At 40.8% G+C, this 23,307-nt stretch overlaps 1 protein-coding gene across 1 annotated transcript; it reads right to left on the bottom strand.

The window, feature by feature from the left end:
* Positions 1 to 2,072: 2,072 nt before the first annotated feature.
* Positions 2,073 to 10,417, bottom strand: gmpr (guanosine monophosphate reductase). Its single transcript, XM_012866027.3, has 9 exons — positions 10,117 to 10,417; positions 6,688 to 6,807; positions 6,465 to 6,548; positions 5,142 to 5,315; positions 4,976 to 5,057; positions 4,621 to 4,727; positions 3,647 to 3,689; positions 3,391 to 3,550; positions 2,073 to 2,845 (listed from the first exon to the last, which is right to left on the bottom strand). The coding sequence occupies exons 1-9, from the start codon at positions 10,201 to 10,203 to the stop codon at positions 2,665 to 2,667; spliced, it is 1,038 nt and encodes a 345-aa protein (XP_012721481.2). The 5' UTR covers positions 10,204 to 10,417; the 3' UTR covers positions 2,073 to 2,664.
* Between the last annotated feature and the right edge of the window lie 12,890 nt (positions 10,418 to 23,307).

Below are 23,307 nucleotides of genomic sequence, written 5' to 3'. Positions count from 1 at the left end.
TGACTGATCAGCGCCCTCTAGTGTTTGACAGACCGAACAACACATTGCTGTTGGAAGCAACCGGAAGTTTATTTTTGACGTAGGCGTACATTAAAACATTAAAACTTCTTTGCTTCTGTGGTTGTAGGAGCACACTGATGTATACAATAGCATCTCTGATTTTTGTCCACTTTAAATCACCTATGGGCACAATGCAATCCCAGGGCATTGGGATCATCTACAGGTGCATTTCAGGAAACTAATCTAATATAATCAAAAAGGTAATTTATTTTATTAATTAAATTCTTAAGGGTAAACCTGTATATCACACAGTGTAATATTGTCCAAGTGTTTCTTTTAATTTAGATGAATCTGGTTTATATTGAATTGAGATTTTTTTCCTCCCATCCAATTACAATTTCAACCTCAACATTTTTTAGTCATTTAGCAACCCCCCCCCCCCCCCCCCCCCCCCCCACCGCCCTGCAAGGGTCAGGCAGTGTAGAAAATGGAATAATGAATGGAAAATTACTCCAGAGACCACATTGTCATTGCAACACATTTCCTATAGAATACCATTTGTGCCATGAACCAGACTGGCCCCTAAATAACAGTTTGATGCAAATGTGATTGTGGCTTCACGTAAATAACGAACAAAATTGCTTTTAGATGAACTTCTGTGACCTTTCCTAGGCTGGAGGTTTAACAAGTCAAGACAAGACCTTTCTCTGGCTAGCTGCGAAAACAGATCTACGTTTCCTTCAAGGGAAGGCGTAAAGAAAGTTCTGCTGCGTGTAGGGATGCCCATGAAAAAAATCCTGACTGTCCCTTTAAGTGGGGTTTGCCAGATCAGTCCTGGGAACAGCTTGTCCCCACCACACACACACACACACACACACACACACACACACACACACATACGGGGACACATCTGGTTGTGTAATCTGTGACCAGCCTTCCAAGGTTACAACACTGTTAGGTGTTACAAAAAAAACAGTAACTTGAAGAAGTGAAATTTTGCTGCCATATTTTGTTTCCTTTTAAATCGGGCTGTGTTGGCCTTTTGTGAGCGCACAGTAACTTAGAAGCACTCCTATCTCCCAGTAACCTGAGATGGGAGGTGAACCTACACCCTAGTATCTGGTCTTTCGCAGTCTCCTACAGGTTTTCTTCCAGGATCGCTCTTTATTTAGCTCTACTGACTGCGACCAGCGTCACCATCGCTACTGGAGAAAAGCATCCCCACCGCATGATGCTGGCACCACCATGCTTCATGGTAGGGATAGTGTGCTCAGGGTCACATGCAGTGTTGCCTTTCTGCTGAGCCTAACGTTTTGCATTTAGACCAGAGGAGCTTTGGTCTCCTCTGACCTGAACACGTTGTTCTACATGTTTGCTCGGCCCCTGCATGGCTTTTCTGAAACTGCAAACTGCACTTTTTGTGACTTTCTCCGAACAATGGCTTTCATCTTCCCACTCTTCCATAAAGGCCAAGCTTGTAGAGGAAACAATTATGGGCTGTCCGGTCGGCACATTCTCCGTCCTGAGCCGTGGATCTCTGTGGGTCCGGTAGAGTCGCCCTGGTGCTCTTAGCTGCCTCTCTGATTAATGCTCTCCTTGTCTGACCTGTCACAGTAGGTGGCCCACCACGTTATGGTGGGTTTGCAGCTTTTGCCGTTCTCTTGTTATTTTTGGAAGGCATTTTAAACAGATATGATGGAATTTTGTGACGCTGTTTCAAAGTAGAACCTTGCTTTAAACTTCACCACGACTTTATTGTGGACCTGTCTGCTGCGTTAAATTACACACAGGCATTTTCTGCTTCATTTTATTTAGAGGTATCAGGGGGGAAAGGGGACTAAATACTAATGGAAACCACACTCTTTAGATTTAGTAAAAATGTCTAAAATCATATATTTTGTTTTGTTTTCCTTTCAATTCTGTGTTGGTCTTTGACATGAAATCCCAATAAGATGCATCGACGTTTGTGTCGGTAACGGGACCAAAAGTGAATTAAGTCTGAGGGGTATTGAGTACTTTTGTATTTCCTTCGCAATTTTAAAGAGCGATAGACACCACAGAACAATTTCGCGGAGGTTTCTGCATAGAGTTTATTGCCACGTGATTTCTCCAAAGATAATTAAAGGTTTGACTTCCTCAATCTGAAATTTTAAGAAATACCAATTCATTACAAATAACCAAAAAAAAGTTAATTTACAGGAGCTGTAGCGAAAACAGCACACGTTCAGGTAATTAGTGATACACCGTGACTTCAGAAATGTCAAAACTGAATGAAATAGTTGCTGGAAGACTGAATTAGGAACACATTCACACCAAGTAATGTGGCTCTTTCTCTTGTTCCCCTAAACCAGGATGCAGTTATCTGGCAGTATCATTGGAGCATTTGACTTGCACATTCGTGTCATATTACATGCTTAATTACATTAGATTATGGCGTCGGTAAGCCCATGCTCTTGTTTTGGGATTGAGAAGAATAATGTCCGTCAGACTTCACGTGTATAGAACCTGCAGGGATTTGAACACTGCTAACAGCACACGCCCCGGTCAAAGCAGGACGGGTTTTCATGCCTCCCAGCAGTCTGATTCTCTGCACAGACATGCACAATTGTCTGATGCAGCCATAAATGTTTGCTGCGTCGGTATTTGGGAAGGAGCTTCCCCTCCCTAACCGAACATTTGGCTTGACTGTTGCGTGACTCGGATGAAGGTGGTCCTCCGGCTCAGCTCCTTGAGTTTGGCCGCTCCCACGTAAGTGCACGTGGAGCGCAGTCCCCCCAGGACGTCCCGGACTGTGTTTTCCACGTCCCCTCTGTAGGGAACCTCCACAGTCCGCCCCTCAGATGCCCTGGAAGCCAAGAAAGAATTTTTTTTTTTTTTTTTTTTTTTTTTTTTTTTTTTTTTTTTTTTTTTTTTTTTTTTTTTTTTGGGAGCCAAGAAAGAAGCGACAAAGCAGAAGCAACGGTATGACGTCAGCATCACGACACATGAGCCAAAGCTCAGTCGGCTGTTTCATGATTGCCAAGTAGTAATTCACATTTGTAGATGCTTTTATTTTGCATCCTGGAAACATAACTGTGCAGTTCTTTGTGTCAACATTAGGAATGTTTAGAAATGTGATTTCTTGTAAAGGATATAAAAAAAAATGCCACGATGGGTTAGAGATGCAGTTGGATTTAAAGCAACAATTATTTAGTGGCAGAACCTGTTGTCTTAACAGGCCACAAGGTTACATTTTCTGTGATTTAACGTCATATAAATGAACCGAAAGTAATTTTTACATTTATTAAAAGGCCTATTGACAGTGGCTTTATGAAGCCCATCTCCAAAGCAGATTTGGTGGCCGTACATCATGACATCCCCCTTATGTATCTACTTATTCCTGTCCCTCACCTGTACTCTGCTACTCCCCCCACATATTTCTTCATGGCGGTGTCGGAGCTCATCCCATAGAAGAGTTTGTATTTCTTCCCGTTCTTCTCAATGACCTCGCCGGTGCACTGGTCGTGACCTGCCAGCATTCCCCCCATCATGACAAAGTCGGCTCCGGCGCCTGAGGAGGAGGAGGAGGAGGGGTAACAGCGGAACATGTGGTTCTACGTGTAGAACACGATGAAGAGGACACAGAACCAGAAGCATGATTACTCACCGAAGGCCTTTGCTACATCTCCTGGGCAACTGCATCCCCCATCCTAAACAATGAACGATTGCATCAATGCATCAGTTGTATGGAGTGAGAATGATTTTCTTTTTTATTTTCTAATTTGGTGGACTGAGGCTGCCCTCTACTGTCTGCAAATGATATTACTGTTACCAGAAGAGGAAGCTTTTACTCAACGTGGAAATAGAGTTTTACAAACTCTTCTGTTCCTTTCTATCACAAATATTCAAAATTTGAGAATAATTGCTTTTGGGCAGTTTTTTTTATGTAGAAATAGTAAATAAGGTGGATATTTTTTTATCAATTAGGCTTTAAATATGGAACCTGCAAAATCAGATGATGGATGAGTGGATACGATTTCTTTTTCCATGCTTTTACAGTCCTGGAAAAAAAAAATTAATACTTTTTTCCCAGTCTGTGTAAGAACTAAACATTGCGAATGGGGTTCCAAAAATAGCTTGACCTACAAACCCAGTTAAACCTTGCTCTTTGGAGCCAAAGCTGTCCACCTAAATCGGTCCAATTCAGTGCACACTTTGAAACCAGACCATCTAAATTCAATCTCAACACAGTTCTTTTATTGCCAAATGTGAATCTGACCCCCTTTTCAAGTATTTGAAGATTGAATAAAGGCCATCATTTAGGCAAATCTGAAAAATAAGATGCATTTTCTTCAATAAGGTACAAAATCGTGTGACTAAATTCTTGTGCTAGTTGTTTTGATTTGCAGAAAAAAATGTTTCCTTGATCCCCAAACAAGGCCTGAACCCATCGCTGTCGCAGTTTGACAGCAATGGACAGCAATGGACAGCAGTTTGACCCTATTTATTAGGGTTAATCAAACCCTGACTGAATTTGAATTTAAACAGCAAGTCTTCTTGCATTTCCACATAACCTATATACTCAGTTATAGCTGCCTGTCATCCCTGTCGCCGTCATACATCCAAAGAACATGTCCTCACTGAGATGATGTGTCCTTTGAGTCCGTGGGCTGAGTCTGCACACTCTATGACGGCGCTGAGCTGCGGATAACCCACTCCTGTCTTGATCCTCGTTGTGCACACAGAACCTGAAGAATAAACCATAATTGTTGCATTAGAGAGGGTTATTTTTCTGTAATCTCTGTGTTGAGGCAAAGTTGCCACATGAACCAGTTGTTTAAACCTAACGGTTTAATGTACATTTTCAAATCATTTGTTAGTTGTTTTTTTTTTATTTACAACATTTGTGCATAAACAGATGACTTACTTGCCTAATTAACTGTATCTCTGTTTTTTCTATGAAATGATGCACACTGAGACGGTTTCATCCACCCACCTGGTCCTATACCCACTTTGATGATATCAGCACCAGACAGGATGAGCTCCTCCACCATCTCCCCAGTCACCACGTTTCCAGCCTGCAACGTCAACGCCAAAAAGCACAGTTGGATCAACCATAGGTGAAAGGCCATGGGCGGGGGGGGTAAACCACCGTTTCTTACCATGATGGTGTGTTTGGGGAACCTCTCTCTCACTGTCTTGACAAACGCCACAAAGTACTCAGAGTAGCCGTTGGCCACATCCAGACAGATGTACTTGAGAGCAGGGACGGCCTGCAGGATGGCACACAGCTTCTCCAGATCTGCGCTGCTGCTCCCTGAGCTAGCGGCTACATGCTGCGTGGATGGAAAAATAATAAGAGTTAGAGTGCTTGTTCTTCAGTGCAGTGGGATTTCATGTGGTAGACCAACACAAAGCAGCGCAGTAAAATGATAATTACACATGGCTTTCGTTTATTTACAAATAATCTGAAAAGATCAGCGTGCATTTAATCAGCTGACTTGAGTCAATACTTTGTAGATACACTTTTGGCTACAATTAGCTGCATATCTTTTGTAATATATCTCCACCAAATTTGCACGTGTAGAGACTGACATTTCAGTTTATTATGTATGCCAAGATAGTGCGGGCTTAGTCATATTAGATGCAGAGCACCTTGCAACATCAGTTTTCAAGTATTGCCACAGGTTCCCAACAAGTTCTGGACTTTGACTTCTAACACATAAACATCCGGGAATCTAAACCGCTATATTTTTGCTCTGGCTGGGTGTTTGGGGTCATGTTTTGTTTGTGGGTGAACCTCTACCCCAGCATCTTTTTATTTAGCCCCCAACAGGTTTTCTTCCCTGTGATGGACTGGTGACATGTTCAGGGTTTATCCCGCATCTCGCTCAACGTGAACTGGAGATCAGCACCAGCCCCTGTGATCGTGCAAACAAGACGATGGATGGAAGATTTTCTTCCAATAACATCAGGCTTTGTGAGCTCTGACCAGCTTTCTTGTTCTTTCTGTAGGAAAGCATCCCCACAGCATGACGCTGTCTCCACCATGTTTTCCTTTTGAATGGGTGTGTTCTGGGTGATGTGCAGTGAGGATTTTCATTCAAACATTTTTCATGTATGGCAAGTTCAGTTTTAGTCTAATTGTCTGCCACATATTTGCTGTTTCCCCTATACGAGTTGTGACAAACTGCAAACTGGACTCTGTACGGCTTCTTTGCAGAGATGGTATTCTTCAATGACAGCCAGATTAGACACCTCTGAATGGTTTTTAAATTGTGAAAGAAACTAAGCAATGTATCCCTTTTTAACTACTTCACAATGATGCAGTGCTTCGTGTTGGTCTGCGACACAAAATTCTCACATAGTACATTACAGTTTGTGGTTGGAACAACGTTTAAGTGGTATAAATCTGTCTGTAAGGTGCTGTAAGAAAGTGTGTGATCATAGTTCTATGACTTGGAAGTGAGCGGCGGTGACGTTACCTCTATGCATTCTGGGTGGTCAGCAGCAAAGTTTTTCCAGTCTTCTACAGAGTAATGTTTATGGATGGCTGTGAAGAGGGTGTGCTAAAGACAGAGAAAGACCAAAAATACTCACACTGCGTTGAATTTTTTTTTATATAGCATCAAACAGTTTCAACTGAGCTACATGGGAACAATGGTTCTCTACCACATGGGGAAAGAAAAACACTTCAAAAAACCTCACTTTACTGAGAACCTTTGCCATCTCAAAGGTTCCTGTTGTGTCCATGTTGGCTGCAATTATGGGGATACCGGTGTAGGTCTGCTTGGAGTTGCGGAATGTGAAGGTCCTTTGAAGATCCACCTAAGGTTAAAGACGAGATTAAACTTCAACAAAACAGAACCATAAGGATTTACCAACTTCTTGGTCTGCCTGGCTTCAGTGTCAATATGCTGATTCATTTAGATCCACCAGTTGAGGCTACTGCCTGTGATGTGTTGACCTATAAAACAAAGCTAAGTCTAACTCCTTTTGGTTAACCTTCAGTTTTTGACTGTTTCTACAATATGTTATTACCAGTGATTAGGGGGCTTTTCAATGGTTGTTCCTCTCTCATTCCTCAGTACTGAGGGCTTCTGCTACGTAGAGGCAGGATATTCATTACATAGAACTACTGAAGCTGTAGAAAGTTACTTATTGCACAGAGCACGTCCTAACAGCCAGAGTGAAATTGTTTTCAGAGCCGTAGATGAAATTGGCACACATATCATCCTGGCAGAGAGAGGGTTATGTAAGTGCTTCCAATGCAGCAAAGTCGTTTTTTTCAAGGCAGCAAATAAACTTTTCTGACTTTCAACACAACAAGCTGACTCACCGATATTCCCTCCTCCAGCGTAAAATGACAACATGATACATAGATCCACTGGATTCATTTGTAAACAACACATAAGCTGTAAATTTGGCAGTCCACTAAAATATAACTGGTCTAAAAATTGTTTCATTTATGAGGTCGTACGGAAGCCCTGAAAGGCAAGTGAAAAAATTACTTCAGTAAAAAATGTCGATTAGATTTATTTATAAGTTGTTTTGTTTTGTTCTGCCCTGAAAGGGAAGTGTGAAAAATGTCTTGTAATATGTGTTCTGCCACTAGGGGCACTGGAGTAAAACCACAGGCCTTCAGTAACAGCTGTATGGTTCAAAGGGACAGTCAGAGGCCTGGTTTCCAAGAACCAGTGTCCCATGTTCTAAATGAGATTGTTGCAAAGGTAAATCAAATTACGACAAAGGCGCATAAACTGTGTATTTGTTGATTTTTTTTCCCTTGCAGATAACTTCTGAAGTCATGAAAAAAAAGATAATTTGATCAGACTTAGAAAATGACTCGGTATTTTATTTTACTTGCCTTTCAGGGTTTCTGTAGACTCGGTGCAACATAAATAGATCTGTTTTATTTGGTAATTCTAACAAAAATGGGTTTAAGGTTTTAGACTATCCTTAATTTTTTTATATTATATGCTATAATTTCTTTATACTTTTATTTATTTATACAAGGAGCAGGATTTTTGTGTGACCATTTCTTCGGGGTCTTGATTGTGGTTCAAGATTAGTTTTTTTGGCTTTTGATGCCTCTTTTTTTTTGGTAAGTCTTTGGACCTGATCATGTTATGCATTGTTATTTGGAAAGTAGGAAAGTGGACCGGCATACAAGCCATAAACACTCTACTGGAAATTAACAGTAGCTGAAATTCTTCTATTTAAGATATTTTAAAAAATCCATCAAGGATCAAAGTCAGGACTGGAGAGATTCATCATTCTTCAGCCAATCATAAACTGTTTTAATAGGTTTCAACCGAAACAGCACTGGGAATCCTGATGTTGATGTTTAAATCCTAGTTTATGTCTTTTTTTGTGTCTCTTTTTTTAATTCAACCACATAACACTTTTGAATAGTATTGTTGCTGCTAGTAAAGGTCCAATTTCAAAGGTTCTTTGCTAAGTTGTCTTAGCAAAGAACCTTTTGCTAACACTGTTTATTCCCAGTAATATAGGAATTTTTTATGCTTTAAATTCATCCATAAATTCACAGTGAACTTTTGCATTCATAGGATATAAATGAGCTGACAAATCTCTAAAACCTCTGGAAATTTGAATAGGAAAACTAAGTAGATTTGACTTATAATTGTGTATAAACTCTGTTATAATCAACACAATAGTCTACAGTTATAAATAGCTCAGTGTGGATGTCATCCATAATGACCTGGATTAGGTCATTATGACTACAGATGGTGAAATGTAGGCACTTTTGCACAAGTCCAAAGGTTTCTGTAGACTTTGTCACTTTCAAAATAAGAACCAGAATAATTATGTGTTTTGTTGTTTTTTTAGGTTCTTTACAAAGCTTTCTATTAGATTTAACTGATTCATGTCAAGCTGAATCAGCACTTTCCATGAGTTGCCAGTCCATTTATTGTTTTCCAGATGTTGCTCCTTGGGAGGCGGGACTGCCTCCTCTCAGGATGAATTGCCTCATTTGTTGCTAGACGCAGCAATGCGCTTACATAAATTTGTTTTGGTGACGGTGGGGAGTGCCACCTAACACATCAATCCCTCATTTAACGTGGATGGGGGCTCTGCGTTATCATAAAGAAAAGCGAGCCCCATTGGGATGGAAAAGATTCTTCATTACAGTAAAGAAGAGACATCTTGGATTAGATTATTAAAAAAAAAAAGTCCCAGACACCGAATGCCCTCATTTCAGAGGCCAGGAGTTCATGTTTTCCTCCATGTTTATGTTACAGTACGCTCATATCTATTTGTCATACGGAATGTGCTCTGGTCTCATCTGTAACACACGCACACACAGTCCTATTTATAAACAGCGTTTCTGAGAAGCGTCCCGCGCCTCCTGTTGCTTTCAAACCTCTCCGATACCAGCTCCCACCTCCTGCTGGGTTCTGAGCCCCAGTCTGCTGACACCGAACCAGTCGGAGCGGCTTCGGTCAGAACCGGACCCAGATCTGATGTTGCGTCATCCGCAGAGCAACATATAGTGTTAAACAAGCAGGAGCAGCACGTTCTACCACCGTAGACGATTGAATACAAACGTTTTTCCCAGTTATGAAACGTAAAGATCTGATCAAAATAGACAAATGTTCTCTCTCCACTGATTTGCTTAGTCTTGCTGTTTTTTTTGTTTTTGTTTTGTTCTTTACAGCAAACATCGTGTTTATATCTTCCCTTTAAAAAGGCTAACCTTGTTTGTTGTCACCTTTAAGAAGGTCACCTCCCTATCACATGACCGCAGTCATAGAGGAAAGGAAACTCACAGTTAAAAACCTACAATAAGAACAAATAAAACCTGGAGAACAGAGGAACCATCCTCGTGTCAAAATGAGTAAGCGCGGCCTTTAATTAGGCCACCTGTTAGGATTGTGGAGTGAACAAAGGTCACTGCTGTTCAAGCTACATGCAGATTTGAATCCTTTTCCTTCGGTTATGATGTTAAAGTAATCAGAGGGAACCACATTCCCTCCTCCAGCCGCCGTGTGTGACCGCTTAACAGGATTCTGTCGCGTCATCCAGCACAGAGGCCTTTTAACACCAACCCTGAACGCAGATCTCCTGAGAAAGCTGCCGTGCGACATCTGACCGCCTGTGACTAACGGCACCCACCTCGGAGCGGCTCTTCAGGCTGCTCCTCTTGGGTCTGAACAGGAAATCCTTGAAGTCCAGCTTGAGGTCTGCGTCCACCCGCGGCATCCCGGCGGCCCAGAGCACCGATGATGAGAGTCTCCTGAGGAAAGCTGCAGCAGCTGTGGTGGTCACCGGTGCCGAGCTCCGACCAGCAAACCCGAACCTGCAGGAGGCCAGCGTATTTAAAGCAGAGGGGGACCCAGCCCAGTTCTGTCCCCCATGGCTTTATTTGGGCCTGGCCTCTCTCTCTCTCCCTCTACCTCTCTCTCTCTCTCTCCCTCTATCTCCGTGTCCATCCTCTCCTCCAGCCTTCTCTGTGCCCCCCCTACCCCCACCCACTCCTCCGTCAGAGTGGCAGGAGCAGCGGTTTCTGAGCCCGGCTGTCCCATCCACTGACGCAGGCTCTCTCTCTCTCTCTCTCACACACACACACACACACACACAAAAACTCTGTCTGGCACACACAGAGAGAGGAAAACTGCAGTGGCTTCAATGCTGCAGTGCTGAGAGCACACCTGCTGTCCAGCCGGGGCATTGCTGCTTTTATTGCTACACTTAGACGGAGGAAGATGGAGATAACTGGTGACCAAAAAGACTGTAATAAAAATATAAGAGAGGCTTTTCCTCTCGTGGGCAGAAACCTGGACCAGAAATATCTTGCACATGTCAATCCAGCTTTGTGATGTGCAATCTGCTCGCTGGGGTTATGGGTTGATTCATTTAGAATGCCTTAAATGTTTTTTTTTGTTGTTTTTTTTCACCCAACCTAAAATAAATCCAAGTGAAGCACTTATTTTTCTCTTGTTGAAAAACGTCCTGTTGTATATTCAAAGTCAGACCACTAGATGTCAGCAAAGTCCCAGCAGACAGACAGCAGCTAGACGGAGACCCAACAAGGAGCCCTGGGGTCACAGCCTTTGCTGAAGAGTTTCTTGGCAACAGGACGTTTCTTTGTAAAACATGTGTGCTGTGCTGGAAGAACTGCTCCGAGTTTTCCACCGAAGAAAAAGAACCAAGAACAAAAAATTCACCAAGGCAAACTTAAAGAAGCAGTGACGGGTCAGAAAATGAGTACCGCCTTACTTGATAGTGATGCTGCTTCTAAATGGGTCTCTCGTTAGTATTCAGTCTTTTAGAAAGTGTACGATTTAACTTCTTTTTACTCACAGAACTTTTATTTTGTTGCACTCTGCAGATTGGGAAAACACTGATCTGAACCCTTTAGCAAAATCCCACTAACATACTTTTAAGTGAGAACAGACGTGATGCTCGAAACGTTCATGTTCCAGTTCATCATGTTGTCTGGTTTCATATTTGATATGTGTAATATTTTTTTTGACCCACGACGTCAGCCGTGGACTAATTAGCTTTGACTTCCTTGTATCGGCAGCTCACCACGGTCGTCCCAGCTACATCTACATACAGAGTTATAAAATCATGGCCCCAGGTGGACTCAGACATCCAATCGAGCCTTATCTCTGCAGAACTGATATGATTTCAATAGTCTACAGGTATATAGAGATAAGGCTGCTCCAGTGTTAACAAACCACTGCTCTTCAGCCTCATGCATCCCACTCTACGCTGCCCTTTAGTACCTTTGCTGCCAACAAAGCCAAAGAGAGCAGAACACGGCGTCTGCGTGCGTCACGTATTCTGTGTCAGGTCGCCGCTGGAGTCTCAGGCGCTCCTGTGATGGAGGCTGTGGGTGAAAGTGGACGGAGGAGGTGTCTTCATGGTGGGCTGTGTGCACAGACGTTTTATTGCATGCAGGAAATGGGTCACTTATAATGTTTGACTTATGTTCAACTAAAGCAGGCTTTTTTTCCTGTAAACTGCCATGTAATCAGTCTGTAGATGTGAAAAACACTTTTCCTAACGTCATGTGACAGACTTTTCTAGGTCATGAGCGCTGGCCACTGACAGCAAAAATGTCTCATCTGGGAAGCTGTTACTTGCCAAATAGGTTTGATGGCTTTTATTCTTCAGTTGTACAGTTTACTTAACTGCAGATAATCCTGTTAAAACCACAATGTCCTATAGGTGAATGGTTCTTAAACAGTTCAAACTATAGGTTTACATCAGGGGCGTCCAAACTTTTTTAGACGTGGGTCGATATTTTCAAGTCTAAGGTATTCCAGGGCCAAAAAGTTAATAATAATAATAAAAAAACCAGAAACAACCAAAAAGTTATGTTCTGGATTTTTTTTGTACCTGCTCTACAAAATCTCATAATTTTAATTAAACAAATTAGGCGGGGATGTTTAACTCATTATAGATCTGAAGTTACAGAAAAAAAGGGTTTTGCTCATTTGCCTTATTAAAATATGGTCTCACAGTTTGCAAATTATTTTGGGTTTGATCAGAAGAAAAATGAATTCATTTAGCAAATTAAGAACCAGATTTTGGTCAGTGTCTCTTTGAAAACACTTGATGTATTGAGCCAATTTTAATAAATTCATTCCAAGCAGCATCGGCGTTAAAGTCGCTGCCTAGATGTGACTATATTTGCTCTCAAGTTAATAAGAATGTAAAAAAAAAAAGTGTAGTAACATTTTGTATTGTACCCAACATTTTCAAGTGAAAGATTTTAACCTGTGTGTTATAATTTCATCCAAATTACAAATATAAAGTTTCCATCTGCATCAATAACTTTTACTAGCCCTCAGGTCACACTTTGGACACTTTGGTTTACACAGACTGAACATTTACACTTAACCTTATCTCACTGTCAGACATTAAATCAGACTAACCTTTTCCTGTTTTTAGGTTGGTTAAGAATAAATATATATATATATATATTTTCTAAATTCTAGAACAAAACCAACAATGAATATTTAGAGAATGTTTTGTCTTTCTTCAAATTCCGATGTTTACCTACATTTCTCTGATATTAGGTAGAATTTCTTAACTTGCTTGACTAGAGTTAAGCGTTTTGGGCCTCATTCCACACGTTTCTGCGTCGCTAACTCAGTTAGCTGGATTTGATTGTTGACGATTTGCCATGATCTTGGATCATTTGGTTCTTCGAAACTCATCCTGCACTTGTTGTCATAGCAACATGTATGCAAGCTTAAACCTGCTCGAGAGCAGGCTTATATCATGTAAACAAGATTAGATCGCAGCTTTATAAGCGGAGGAGATAGGGAAGTCTGTCCAGCCAGTGCACTTGGACCACCTAGTGGCAGAGGACGGGACAGAATTGTGGAACACCATTTTTTAATGTTTAATAAAAGACGAAACAAATAATGCTTAGTTCCTGTCATTTTATTTAAACAATTATTTATAAAGAAAAGCCAGCAAGTCATACTTTGTCTGCAATAAGAGATAGTTATGTAAAGTCAGCAATACTACTGTCAAATGGTGTAGTAGAACTTACTCTGAACGTCCTTTTGAAGCAACTCGATCTCTAGTGCAATGTTTCTCTTTTTCACGTTGTGGAGTTCAATTTCTCTACTTAATTTGTGTTTTTTTCAGGTCAAAATAAAAAAATTTGTTGAAGAAGCCGTTTATATAGGGAACGGATGGCACCCTGTGTCATTTTGTAAAAAAAAAAAAAAAAAAAAAAAAAAAGGGTGAAACATGCCTCATACAACAAAAGTAAAAATAACCAGTTTTTTCCCCCCAGCCTTCTTATTGGTGGCTGTTATAAACAGACAAACACATCATTCAACAGTGGCTTTTAAAAAAGAGGAAGAGGTTGCTTTTTAAAATACAGTATAATACTTAAAGGCTACCATTTTGTAGAATATTCTTGTACTTCACTTTTTTCCCCATGTTCTAGTGGCTCCCGTGGAGGCTCTGACATAAAAGAACAAAATAAATATGAAATTATTAAAATTCAAAAATACATACTGTAATGTGTGTTGTTTTTATTATAATTCATTGTTGATATACTGTGTTGTCCTTGAGTGCTCTAAAAGGCGCTTTCAAATAAAATGTATTAATAGTATTATTTCCAGCTCTGCCCACAAACTTTCTATGTGATTGAGATGTGTTGGCCGCTCAAGTAACCCTTAAGCCACCTTGAAGCATTACACACGAGTGTATTTGACTGTTTACAGCAATTAAAGTAATACACCTTGTTCCAATTGTGTGTTAATCTGTGGTACACGTCACCCTGGCGATCATCAGTGAGAGGAATCTGATGGTAGAAACCCACAATGAAATATTGTGTGGACTTTTATTTAAGATTTAACGTGGCTTATTGGGTGTTTCTTTTGTTTATTTGTTATGTGTCACCAGTGCAAGCATAAATTAACACTGCAGTTTTGAATGCTTATTATAAAGTCAATCTACGATTAAAGTCTAATGTGGAGTAAAACCGGAAGTCTGAAAGGAGTCATCTAGCTGTTTGGCTTCAATTTACCACTTCATCATCTGCGTCGCCTATTTCCCCTGTCCACCAAACGAGCGTACGCCTGGTTCAAAGATGCCTTGAAGACCGCACATCTTCCCGTCAAGTTTTTTTTTTGTATAGATCTAACAAAGGGGGTCTCCCGTGTTTCAACTTGTGACTCTGAGGGAACCTGACCAGGCGTCAATATCTGACGAGTAGGGTGTGAGAATGTGTTGATAGATCTCAACTTTTACGTGGAAGGTTTCCAGCCACGTTTTGTGCCTACACAAGCTTTATAAATGAGAACCCTGGGCCTTTGAAAAGTGTTTACAGACATGTTATTATTATTATTATTATCATTATTATTATTATTATTATTAAATATTATTATTATTATTATGTGTCCAAGCTTCAGAGTTTAAATGATGTCAATAAAGGGCTCTTCTAAAAATAAAGCACTCTCTTGTTATTTTGACATGTAGCCAATACCAAAGATTTTGGGAATCCTTGCTGACCTAAAACAGAAAAACTAGTTTAAAGTTTAATCCGTTTTAATGTCACTGAGTGAGCCAAAGGGTAATGTGTGTTTTCATTGAGTAAAAGTTTTTACCACGTAACAAATGCGGATTCATATGAAATGGTATAGCTTTGCTCTTGTCTCCAAACCTGCACAGTTCTCTGCGTAAAGACTACCTTGGAAGCCAGATGCATGCATGTCCCCTCATGAACGCTGGCGGAGCCAGAGTGGGCCGTCTCATCCTGTCTTCGGCAGCAACCAGCTGACTAGGCTGTCTGGAAGCGGGCCCAGCTTGCCCTGAGGAAACTTATCTCCGACACATTCGGAGAAGACGTGAATCCCTTGTCTGTGTCACCGGGCCCAGCAGATGGGAAAACCACATGGCAGTGGGAGGGGTGATTATCTTTGATGTTCTTTTTCTTGGCATCACTTAAAATGATAAGGACTTAAAAGTTTGATTGAGTTTCTCTTGAAGGGGCTCGGATAACGAGGGCGAGGAGATGTTCTTTCTCCATCAGGGATAACAGGCAGGTTTGTGAACCAGAATAGGAATGCAGGTGGTAATGTTGTGAGGATAAGAGACCTAGATTAAAGTCTAGCAGTGTGTAGAATACTCTGGGAGGTAAGATGTGAAGGTGTACTTCCGTAGATCTTTCTTCTTTGCGCTTCAAACGTTTTTCAAAACACTTTTTTTTTAATGAGCTCGACATGTTTACTCTAAAACTGAAATCAGTTTCCTCTCCAGTCAACGCAAGCTTCGGCATATATTGTGGCGATTTTATGTGACAGACCAGCACAGGGTAGTAGAAACATCTCCTACATTTTCACAAATGCATTTCTTTTCATCTTGTAACTTTTGGCAGTTCCCAGTGTTTTAGTTAACTTAAACATTAACAGTATTGATGTAAATCAATAACGGCTTCTTTTTTTTCAGTGGAGTGGCCAAGGGGACCCTCCTAGTGACCTGTAGAGATACGTGGTGAAGCTAGGACGACAGGACAACTAATAATTGTGTACTTTACACACTTGGTTTATTTACGGAAGACTGGAAAAGACAAAGGCATCGTCCAAAGAAAACCACAAAACATCCAGTTTGAGCTTTACTTCAAGTCTTGTAGGGGCAGGAGATCTATCTGTCGCACACGCTGCAAATCTGCCTGTATGGTTTGGTGGCAATAAAACAGAAAACCACGGCATATCCAATTTGCTATAGAGGGAATACAGCAAACACGTGGAAGCAGGTGCTCTGATCTGAACAGAGCAAAATTAACTTTTTTTTTTTTAATACACCATCCCTATAGTGGTGGCAGCGTCATGCTGTGGGGATGCTCTTCTTTCAGCGACAACAGGGGGAGCTGGTCAAAGCTGATGGGAAGATAGATGAAGCTAAATACAGTAGAAGAAAGCCTGTTAGAGGCTGCAAAAGACTTTTAGGCTGGAGTAGAGGATCCCCTTCCAGCAGGATAACAACCTACAGCGTGAAGGTGTAGATCAATGCATGTCTATGTGTTTTTTTTTTATATCTTTTATTATCAAAATATCAAAAAGAAGAATCAAAGCTCAGATTTTTACACTAAAATCAGCAAACAAAGAGTACAGAAAAAATAACCTATTTTAAACACAAAACTCCGAAGTTAAACAGATTCTTCTTTCTCAAACTTTTGCCAGTTTTGCAGTGATCCAAAAACTCCTTCACAAAGTCCTTGGTCTGTTGCCTGCACCGCCTTGTAATGTCCCTGAAGCATTGCACTAAAGAGTCTCCACCGGTCCAGTCTTGTCCCCTCATGGAGTTCGTAGTTTCTGCAGATGTAAATGGTGTGTCTTGCCAGTGACAACAAAACATTGCAAAGATGGTGATGTTGCAATGCACCATGTTTGCATGTGACCCAAAAAGTCTGAGCCAGTGCCAGTCTTGCTCGTTCACCATCACATCTGGACAGGTGGTCTTCAGCAGATTTGGGGGTCTGAAAGACAGACTGTGCAATCTCTGCCATAGATTTCCTTGTTAATTTGGTGCAGGATGACGCCCGTAAAGATCGTTGATGTTTATGTGTTAGAATGGCCCAGTCAAAGCCCGGACCCAAATTCAATTGAAGAAGTAAGGAGATAAGATGTTCCTGATCCAAGCTGACGTCTCTTGGGCTGCTTTTCAGAGAGTAATGGACAAATATTTCAGTCTATTGACGAACATAACGGATGGAAACATTCACCCCCAAAAAGAATTGACGCTGTAAGTGCAGCAAAAACTGGTTCTACAAAATCTAGACTCATTGGGGCTGAATATAAATATTCACTACACTTCAGAGACTTTTATTTCATGACAAATGATGATGATCCATTTTTTACCCACTTCACAATTTTACAGTACTTTGTGTTGGCCAATTGTATAAAATGCCAATAATGGACACTGGAGATTTTAGCTGCAATATGAAACAGTGTAACATTTAAGAGGTGTGAACATTTCTGCAGCGCGCTGGATTCTGGGTTAGGATTTTGGGGGCAGGACTGCTGAGAAACTCCCAACTTTTCCAAGCAGGGTTCTGGAAACCGTTCTGTCCATTTTTTTCTACTTTACGCATGGAAATTTCAACTTCTAAGTAGAAAATTTGTTACATATCAGACAGTTTAAAGGGGGCTAAAGGATACTTTTTTGTTAGTTTTTGTTTTTATGACATAAAAAAAAGTTTAAAAAAAAAGTCTTGCTGTAGCTTACTGCTGTTTTCAATTGCCTGTCAAGATGGGAGTACTTGGAAAACATGATGTTTCCAAAGATGGTTTGTGTGATTAAAAATGAAGAAAATAACAGTGAAGGTTGTGAGAAACTTAAATGGGAGGCCTGAAATAAAACTGAAATCTTTAGGTCAGAATATAAACTTTTTGTTCTCTGAGCTCCGGCATGGGGAGAAATGATTTTAGCCAAATCAGGCGTTATGCTAGCAGATGTTTCCTCGAGACTAACAATAACAGGATTTTCTGCAAGCAAATGCTAATTTGTTAAACACTGATGGCAGCTATATTGTGAGGAAAACTCTCCTGACGGATACAAAGGAACCCACGGAGCAAGCCAATAAATATACAAAATGTCAAATATAGATTTGTAAAGCAATGTTTTGTTTTATGTTCAAAAACTGAAATACTCCCAGCAGCAAAAACCTTTTCCTGCATCAGCGCCACACTCTGCTGGCAGACCTAATTTGTTTTGCATTGTCGGTTCTGAGTATTTTTGATCTTTTTTGATCCATTATCCTTTTTTACGTAACTGCATTTTTGTAACCAAAGGCCAAAACAGGGACGGGTATTGCTAATTATCTCAGACTATAAATGCTGAAATTTGTACGTTTATTAATGTACGTTTATTAATGTTTGACCATTGCCACTAAAGAAATAAACTGCATGGATTTATATAAATCAAAGAGGCTTTATTATATAATTTAGTGAGCTTCATGTCACTATTTGGAAAAATTATCACAATTTAAGTTTTATCATCTTAAAACCATGTGTAGGAGGGTGAAAGATCCATCTCAGATATTTGTTACACAATCGTTTTAGGTATTTTTCCTCTAAAATGACCTAAGGTAATCTCTGCTGTCACTCAAATTAGCTTAGAAACGGACTCCAGGGGTGGGTCAGAGTGAGGCAATATATCAGGATGCTAATTATAGTTTGGTGCTATACGTTTATGGAGGGTCAAGTCTTGCTGTTGAGAAGCCTTAAAAGCATATAGCCACTTTATATGCTTTAAAAAAGACCAAAAACCGTTTGATTATGTGAAAATAAGGTTGTATACACCAAACGTCCATCCTGATAGTGTTTTGATGGTCCCTTTCGAGGCTAATTACAAACTCAATACGGGCGCGATGAACAGATATAAACAGACGCTGCGACATCTAGCAGCAGTATTTTGCTTAATTAATAAATCACTTGTAAATCATGCCGGACCAAGCCTGACGTTCTGCAATGACTCGCAGTAAAGCAGAAGCTCGGTGTGATTGAAGACCAACCATTATCAATTAAATACACCGATCTACAACAATTTTAAGAGCCTCATATCAGAACATTTACTCACGTCAGTCAACTCTGCGGTCACATCTGAGCAATCGGCAGCTTTAGCTTCCGCTTCAGTGAACACCAACATTCATATTGTATTCCCAGTGACATTCCAGTCTTTTCCCTCTTGCAATCATTTTTTTATTTTATTTTTTTTCCACTTGAACTATTCTTCATTGTTTTGCTGGGAGATGCTAATAGCCGTTAGCCGCCTCCTCGTTTCATCCCTGCTGCGCATGCGCAGTGTTGTACTTCCTCTGTTATTAAAAATAAACATGAAAAGCTTTATTTACTAACAAATTGAGCAAAAACAAAGCATGAAACAACTAATATGCCAGCAGGAAGGGATAATCTTTCATAAAAGCTTTGTATGCAACCAGAGTGAGCTACTGATGTATACATTTAAAAAAATAAAAATAAATAAATAACGTGGCTATGCACCTTTAAATCTTAGAAGTTCACTATACAAAATAAAATTTATTTAAATATAAACAATAGGAACCCAAGATGTTTAATTTTAAAAAGCATTGAAAACCTAAATTATTATCCAGTTGTTCATACAGTGGCCTGCAAAAGTCTTCATACCCCCTAAACGTTTTTAAGAATGTTACAACTCAAATTCCAATGATTTTTATTGGGGTTTTATTTGATAGACCAATGTAAAGAATTGCATAGCCTAAGACTGTAAGGGAAATAATACGTGCCTTTGATTTGTTTTCTATTTTTTTTTTTTAGTGTAAGAATTAATCTAAAAAGGTGTGGAATGCATATGCATCAAAGCTTCTAAGTGAATATTTAGCTGAATGGCTGTCATGGCATCGTGCAGTTTAAAAAGTTTGGCTCATTGTTTTAAAACCTCCACCTGCTTTTAACTTCCACAGAGCTTTATTACTGACCTGTATGGTTTTTGGTCTTCATGATGCTGCTTGTTTACCACTGTTCTCTAAAAAAAAAAAAAAATATGAGGACTTTACAGAGCAGCCAGATTTGTGTTTATTTTTCAGCTATAGAGTGTGATCATATCTGTGGCGTTCTCATCTAACCTGATGAGGTTACCGGGCAAACAGGTCGGCAGAGGATGCTGTCAACCGGGATCTACTCTTCATCCTGCGCCACCTCCGCCATCCAGGGACGTAAGCAGGATCCTGTTTTTAGACTTCAGCTCAGCCTTTAACACGATCAGCCCTGACATCCTCCACCAGAAGCTCGCCCAGCTCAGAGTGCCGCCCTCCACCTGTCAGTGGATAACCGGCTTCCTGCAACAGGCGAGGATGGGAAGCATCCCCCCCCCCCCCCACTGAACAATCAAACAAACAAAACTCCATGTTCTTACCTTTATTCCCTGAATAATATCTTGTCTGTCATAGATTGTACTTGCTATTCCGCTTGCAGATACTTGTCTGCCGGTGTTTTTATACAACATGAGCGCTGGAATCTGAAGCCAAATCTCTCGTTTGCACCTACAAACTTGGCAAATGAAGTTGGTTCTGACAAGAGGAGTTCTGATATTTCTGCATCGCTGACTAGTTAGAAATCACAAAGGCTTTCTCAAATATATCTTGCCCTCCCAGATGTCGTTAGTGTCCTTGGAGTTTGCTTAAGGCCGACGATGTCTGAAAAAGACGAAAGGGGAATTGAAAGAGGTTCTCTGATGCAGAAGGTCATGGACAGACAGGGAGGGTGCAGGGAGAGAAAAAAGACAGACGAATCAATAGATTAAATACTCGACCCTTCCACCGATCTATATCACAGTCCGCCGATGGCTGTCGACTCTAATCAACACGGAGCTCTTTCTGTACCGCAGGATCTGGTTTCTTCGGCTCCATCAGCCTAAAGTGACAAATGACCAGATGGTGCGCAACACACATGTGGTGCTGAAAAAGAATGGGAAATTATCAGGCATCAGCCCAAATAATCATATTTGTTTTAAGAGCTTTAGAGTAGGTTCGTTATGCATTCACTAAAGCTGCATTTTAGAATAAATGTCAATCATCCAATTTATTGTTTGTCCTGTGAGACTCGCCGCTGACCTGTCCAGGGTGAACCCCGCCTCTCACCCAGTGACCGCTGGTGATGGGCAGCAGCTCCCCCGCACGGATTAGCAGGTATGGACGAAGGTTTTTGTAGATCACGTAATGGGTTCAACCCCTTTGATTCTTTTTTTTTATTTTATTTAACTTGTTTTACTAGGCAAGACAGAGTAAAAACAGTTCACTAACAGAGGGAAATATGGGGTTGAATGAGGATGACAAACATGGCTAAATGAACCAGCCACTGCAATTATACTAAAATGTCAGCCAAAGAAAAGACCCGTCCCATAATGTCACCTTTTAATATCCTCGGATATCAGTTTAATTTCATGCTTTTTTTTCTGTAATACATTCGAATGCGAAGCCTGTCAAGGGTTTTGGGGGACCGTCAATTACAATTACATTATCAGAACAAGAGTTGCATATGGAGGCTGAGGCGTGCATCGGTTGCTATAAGTAGGGTGGGGGCAGACCAAGGAGAGGTTTATATATCAGCATGAGCCGTTGAATTTCGTGGCTAAACTGTAATGATGGCCAATTAAAATCTGAAATGATAGAGACTGTCCTTAAACACCGTTTGGCGAATGGCATCACTGCAATCAAAGACGGGCAGAGGGGGTCATTTTTACAAGAAGTGAAAGAGTTAGATTTTTGATTAACCCTTTGCTTTAAAATATACATTACATTTGTATTCAGTTGCAGCCCAACTTGTCAGGTCACATGACTTTGGTCTTCGAGGCGTTAATAGATGCAAACTGGAGAAAAGCCCCCTGAAGTCCACTGAAGCTAAGCTAGAGTTAAATGACTGTGCTGGTCATATTATTCAAGTATGAGAAAGTTGAGTTTTTTTTTCTTCCAGTAATTCCATTCAAAAAGTGAAACTTGTATATTACATGCATTCATCATTACACACACTGAAATATTTCAAAAGGTTATTACTTTTAATTCTGAGAACTGACAACTAATGAAAACCCCAAATTCAGTATCTATGAAAATTACAATATTACTTAAGACCAAATACTGTAACCCCCAGTCGGTCGAGGCAGATGACCGTTCATACTGAGCCCGGTTCTGCTGGAGGTTTTTCTTTCCACTGTCGCTTCATGCTTGCTCAGTATGAAGGATTGCTGCAAAGCCATGGACAATGCAGACGACTCTCCCTGTGGCTCTACGGTTCCCCAGGAGTGAATGCTGCGTGTCGGGACTTTGATGCAAACAACTGGTTCCCTTAGGACGTTTTTGACCAATCTGTATAATCTGATTGATATTGACTTTGTAAAGTGCCTCGAGATGACATGTTTCATGAAATGGCACTATAGAAATAAAATAGAATTGAATAATAATAAAAAAAAGATTTCCAGAAATGTTGGCCAACTGAAAAGTATGAAGAAAAGCATAAGCATGTTCAGCACTTAGTTGGGGCTCCTTTTCCCTGGATTACTGCAGCAATGCGGCGTGACATGGAGTCGATCGGTCTGTAGCACTGCTGATAGTGGCCTTCAGCATTGGTAGGTCTGGCGTATCGCATCTTCCTCTTCAAAATACACCATTGATTTTCTGTTGGTTTAAGGTCAGGTGAGTGTTCTCGCCAGTTAACAGGGACACCATGGTCCTTAAACCAGGTACTGGTAGCTTTAGCACCGTGTGAAGGTGCCAAGTCCTGTTGGAAAATGAAACCTGCTTCTCAATAAAGTTGATCAGCAGCAGGGAGCATGATGTGCTCCAAAACCTCCTGGTAGACGGCTGCGTTGGTCCATTGTGTTCTCTGAGCTTATAGGTCAACAGCAGCAGATGACATGGCACCCAAGCCATCACTGACTGTGGACCTTTAGGGCAGAGTGGGTTCTGTGCCTCTCCTCTCTTCCTCCTCTGAGACCTTGATTTCCAAAGGAAATGCCAAATTGACTTCCATCAGAGAACATAACTTTTGGACCACTCAGCAGCAGTCCAGTCCTTTTCGTCTTTAGCCCAAGCGAGATGCTTCCGTCACCGTCTCTTGTTGCAGAGTGGTTTGACACAAGGAAAGCAGCAGCTGAAACCATTTCCTGCATATGTCTGCATAACTTGTGAAATATTACCATTAGTCCATAAAAGGTTTGAGTTGACCTAAACTTTGGTATTCATGTTTACTAAAATGCACCCATGTTTAATCCCGACCCATTAAAAAAATATTTATTCCAAAACTTTGGATTTTCAGCCCCCCCCCCCCCCCAAAAAAATAAATCCATACAGATCTGAGG

The sequence above is a fragment of the Fundulus heteroclitus genome, chromosome 13 (genome assembly GCF_011125445.2).
Source record: "Fundulus heteroclitus isolate FHET01 chromosome 13, MU-UCD_Fhet_4.1, whole genome shotgun sequence".
NCBI lineage: Eukaryota > Metazoa > Chordata > Actinopteri > Cyprinodontiformes > Fundulidae > Fundulus > Fundulus heteroclitus.
Note: the sequence above shows the minus strand (reverse complement) of the source record. Positions and strands in the feature narration are given on the sequence as shown.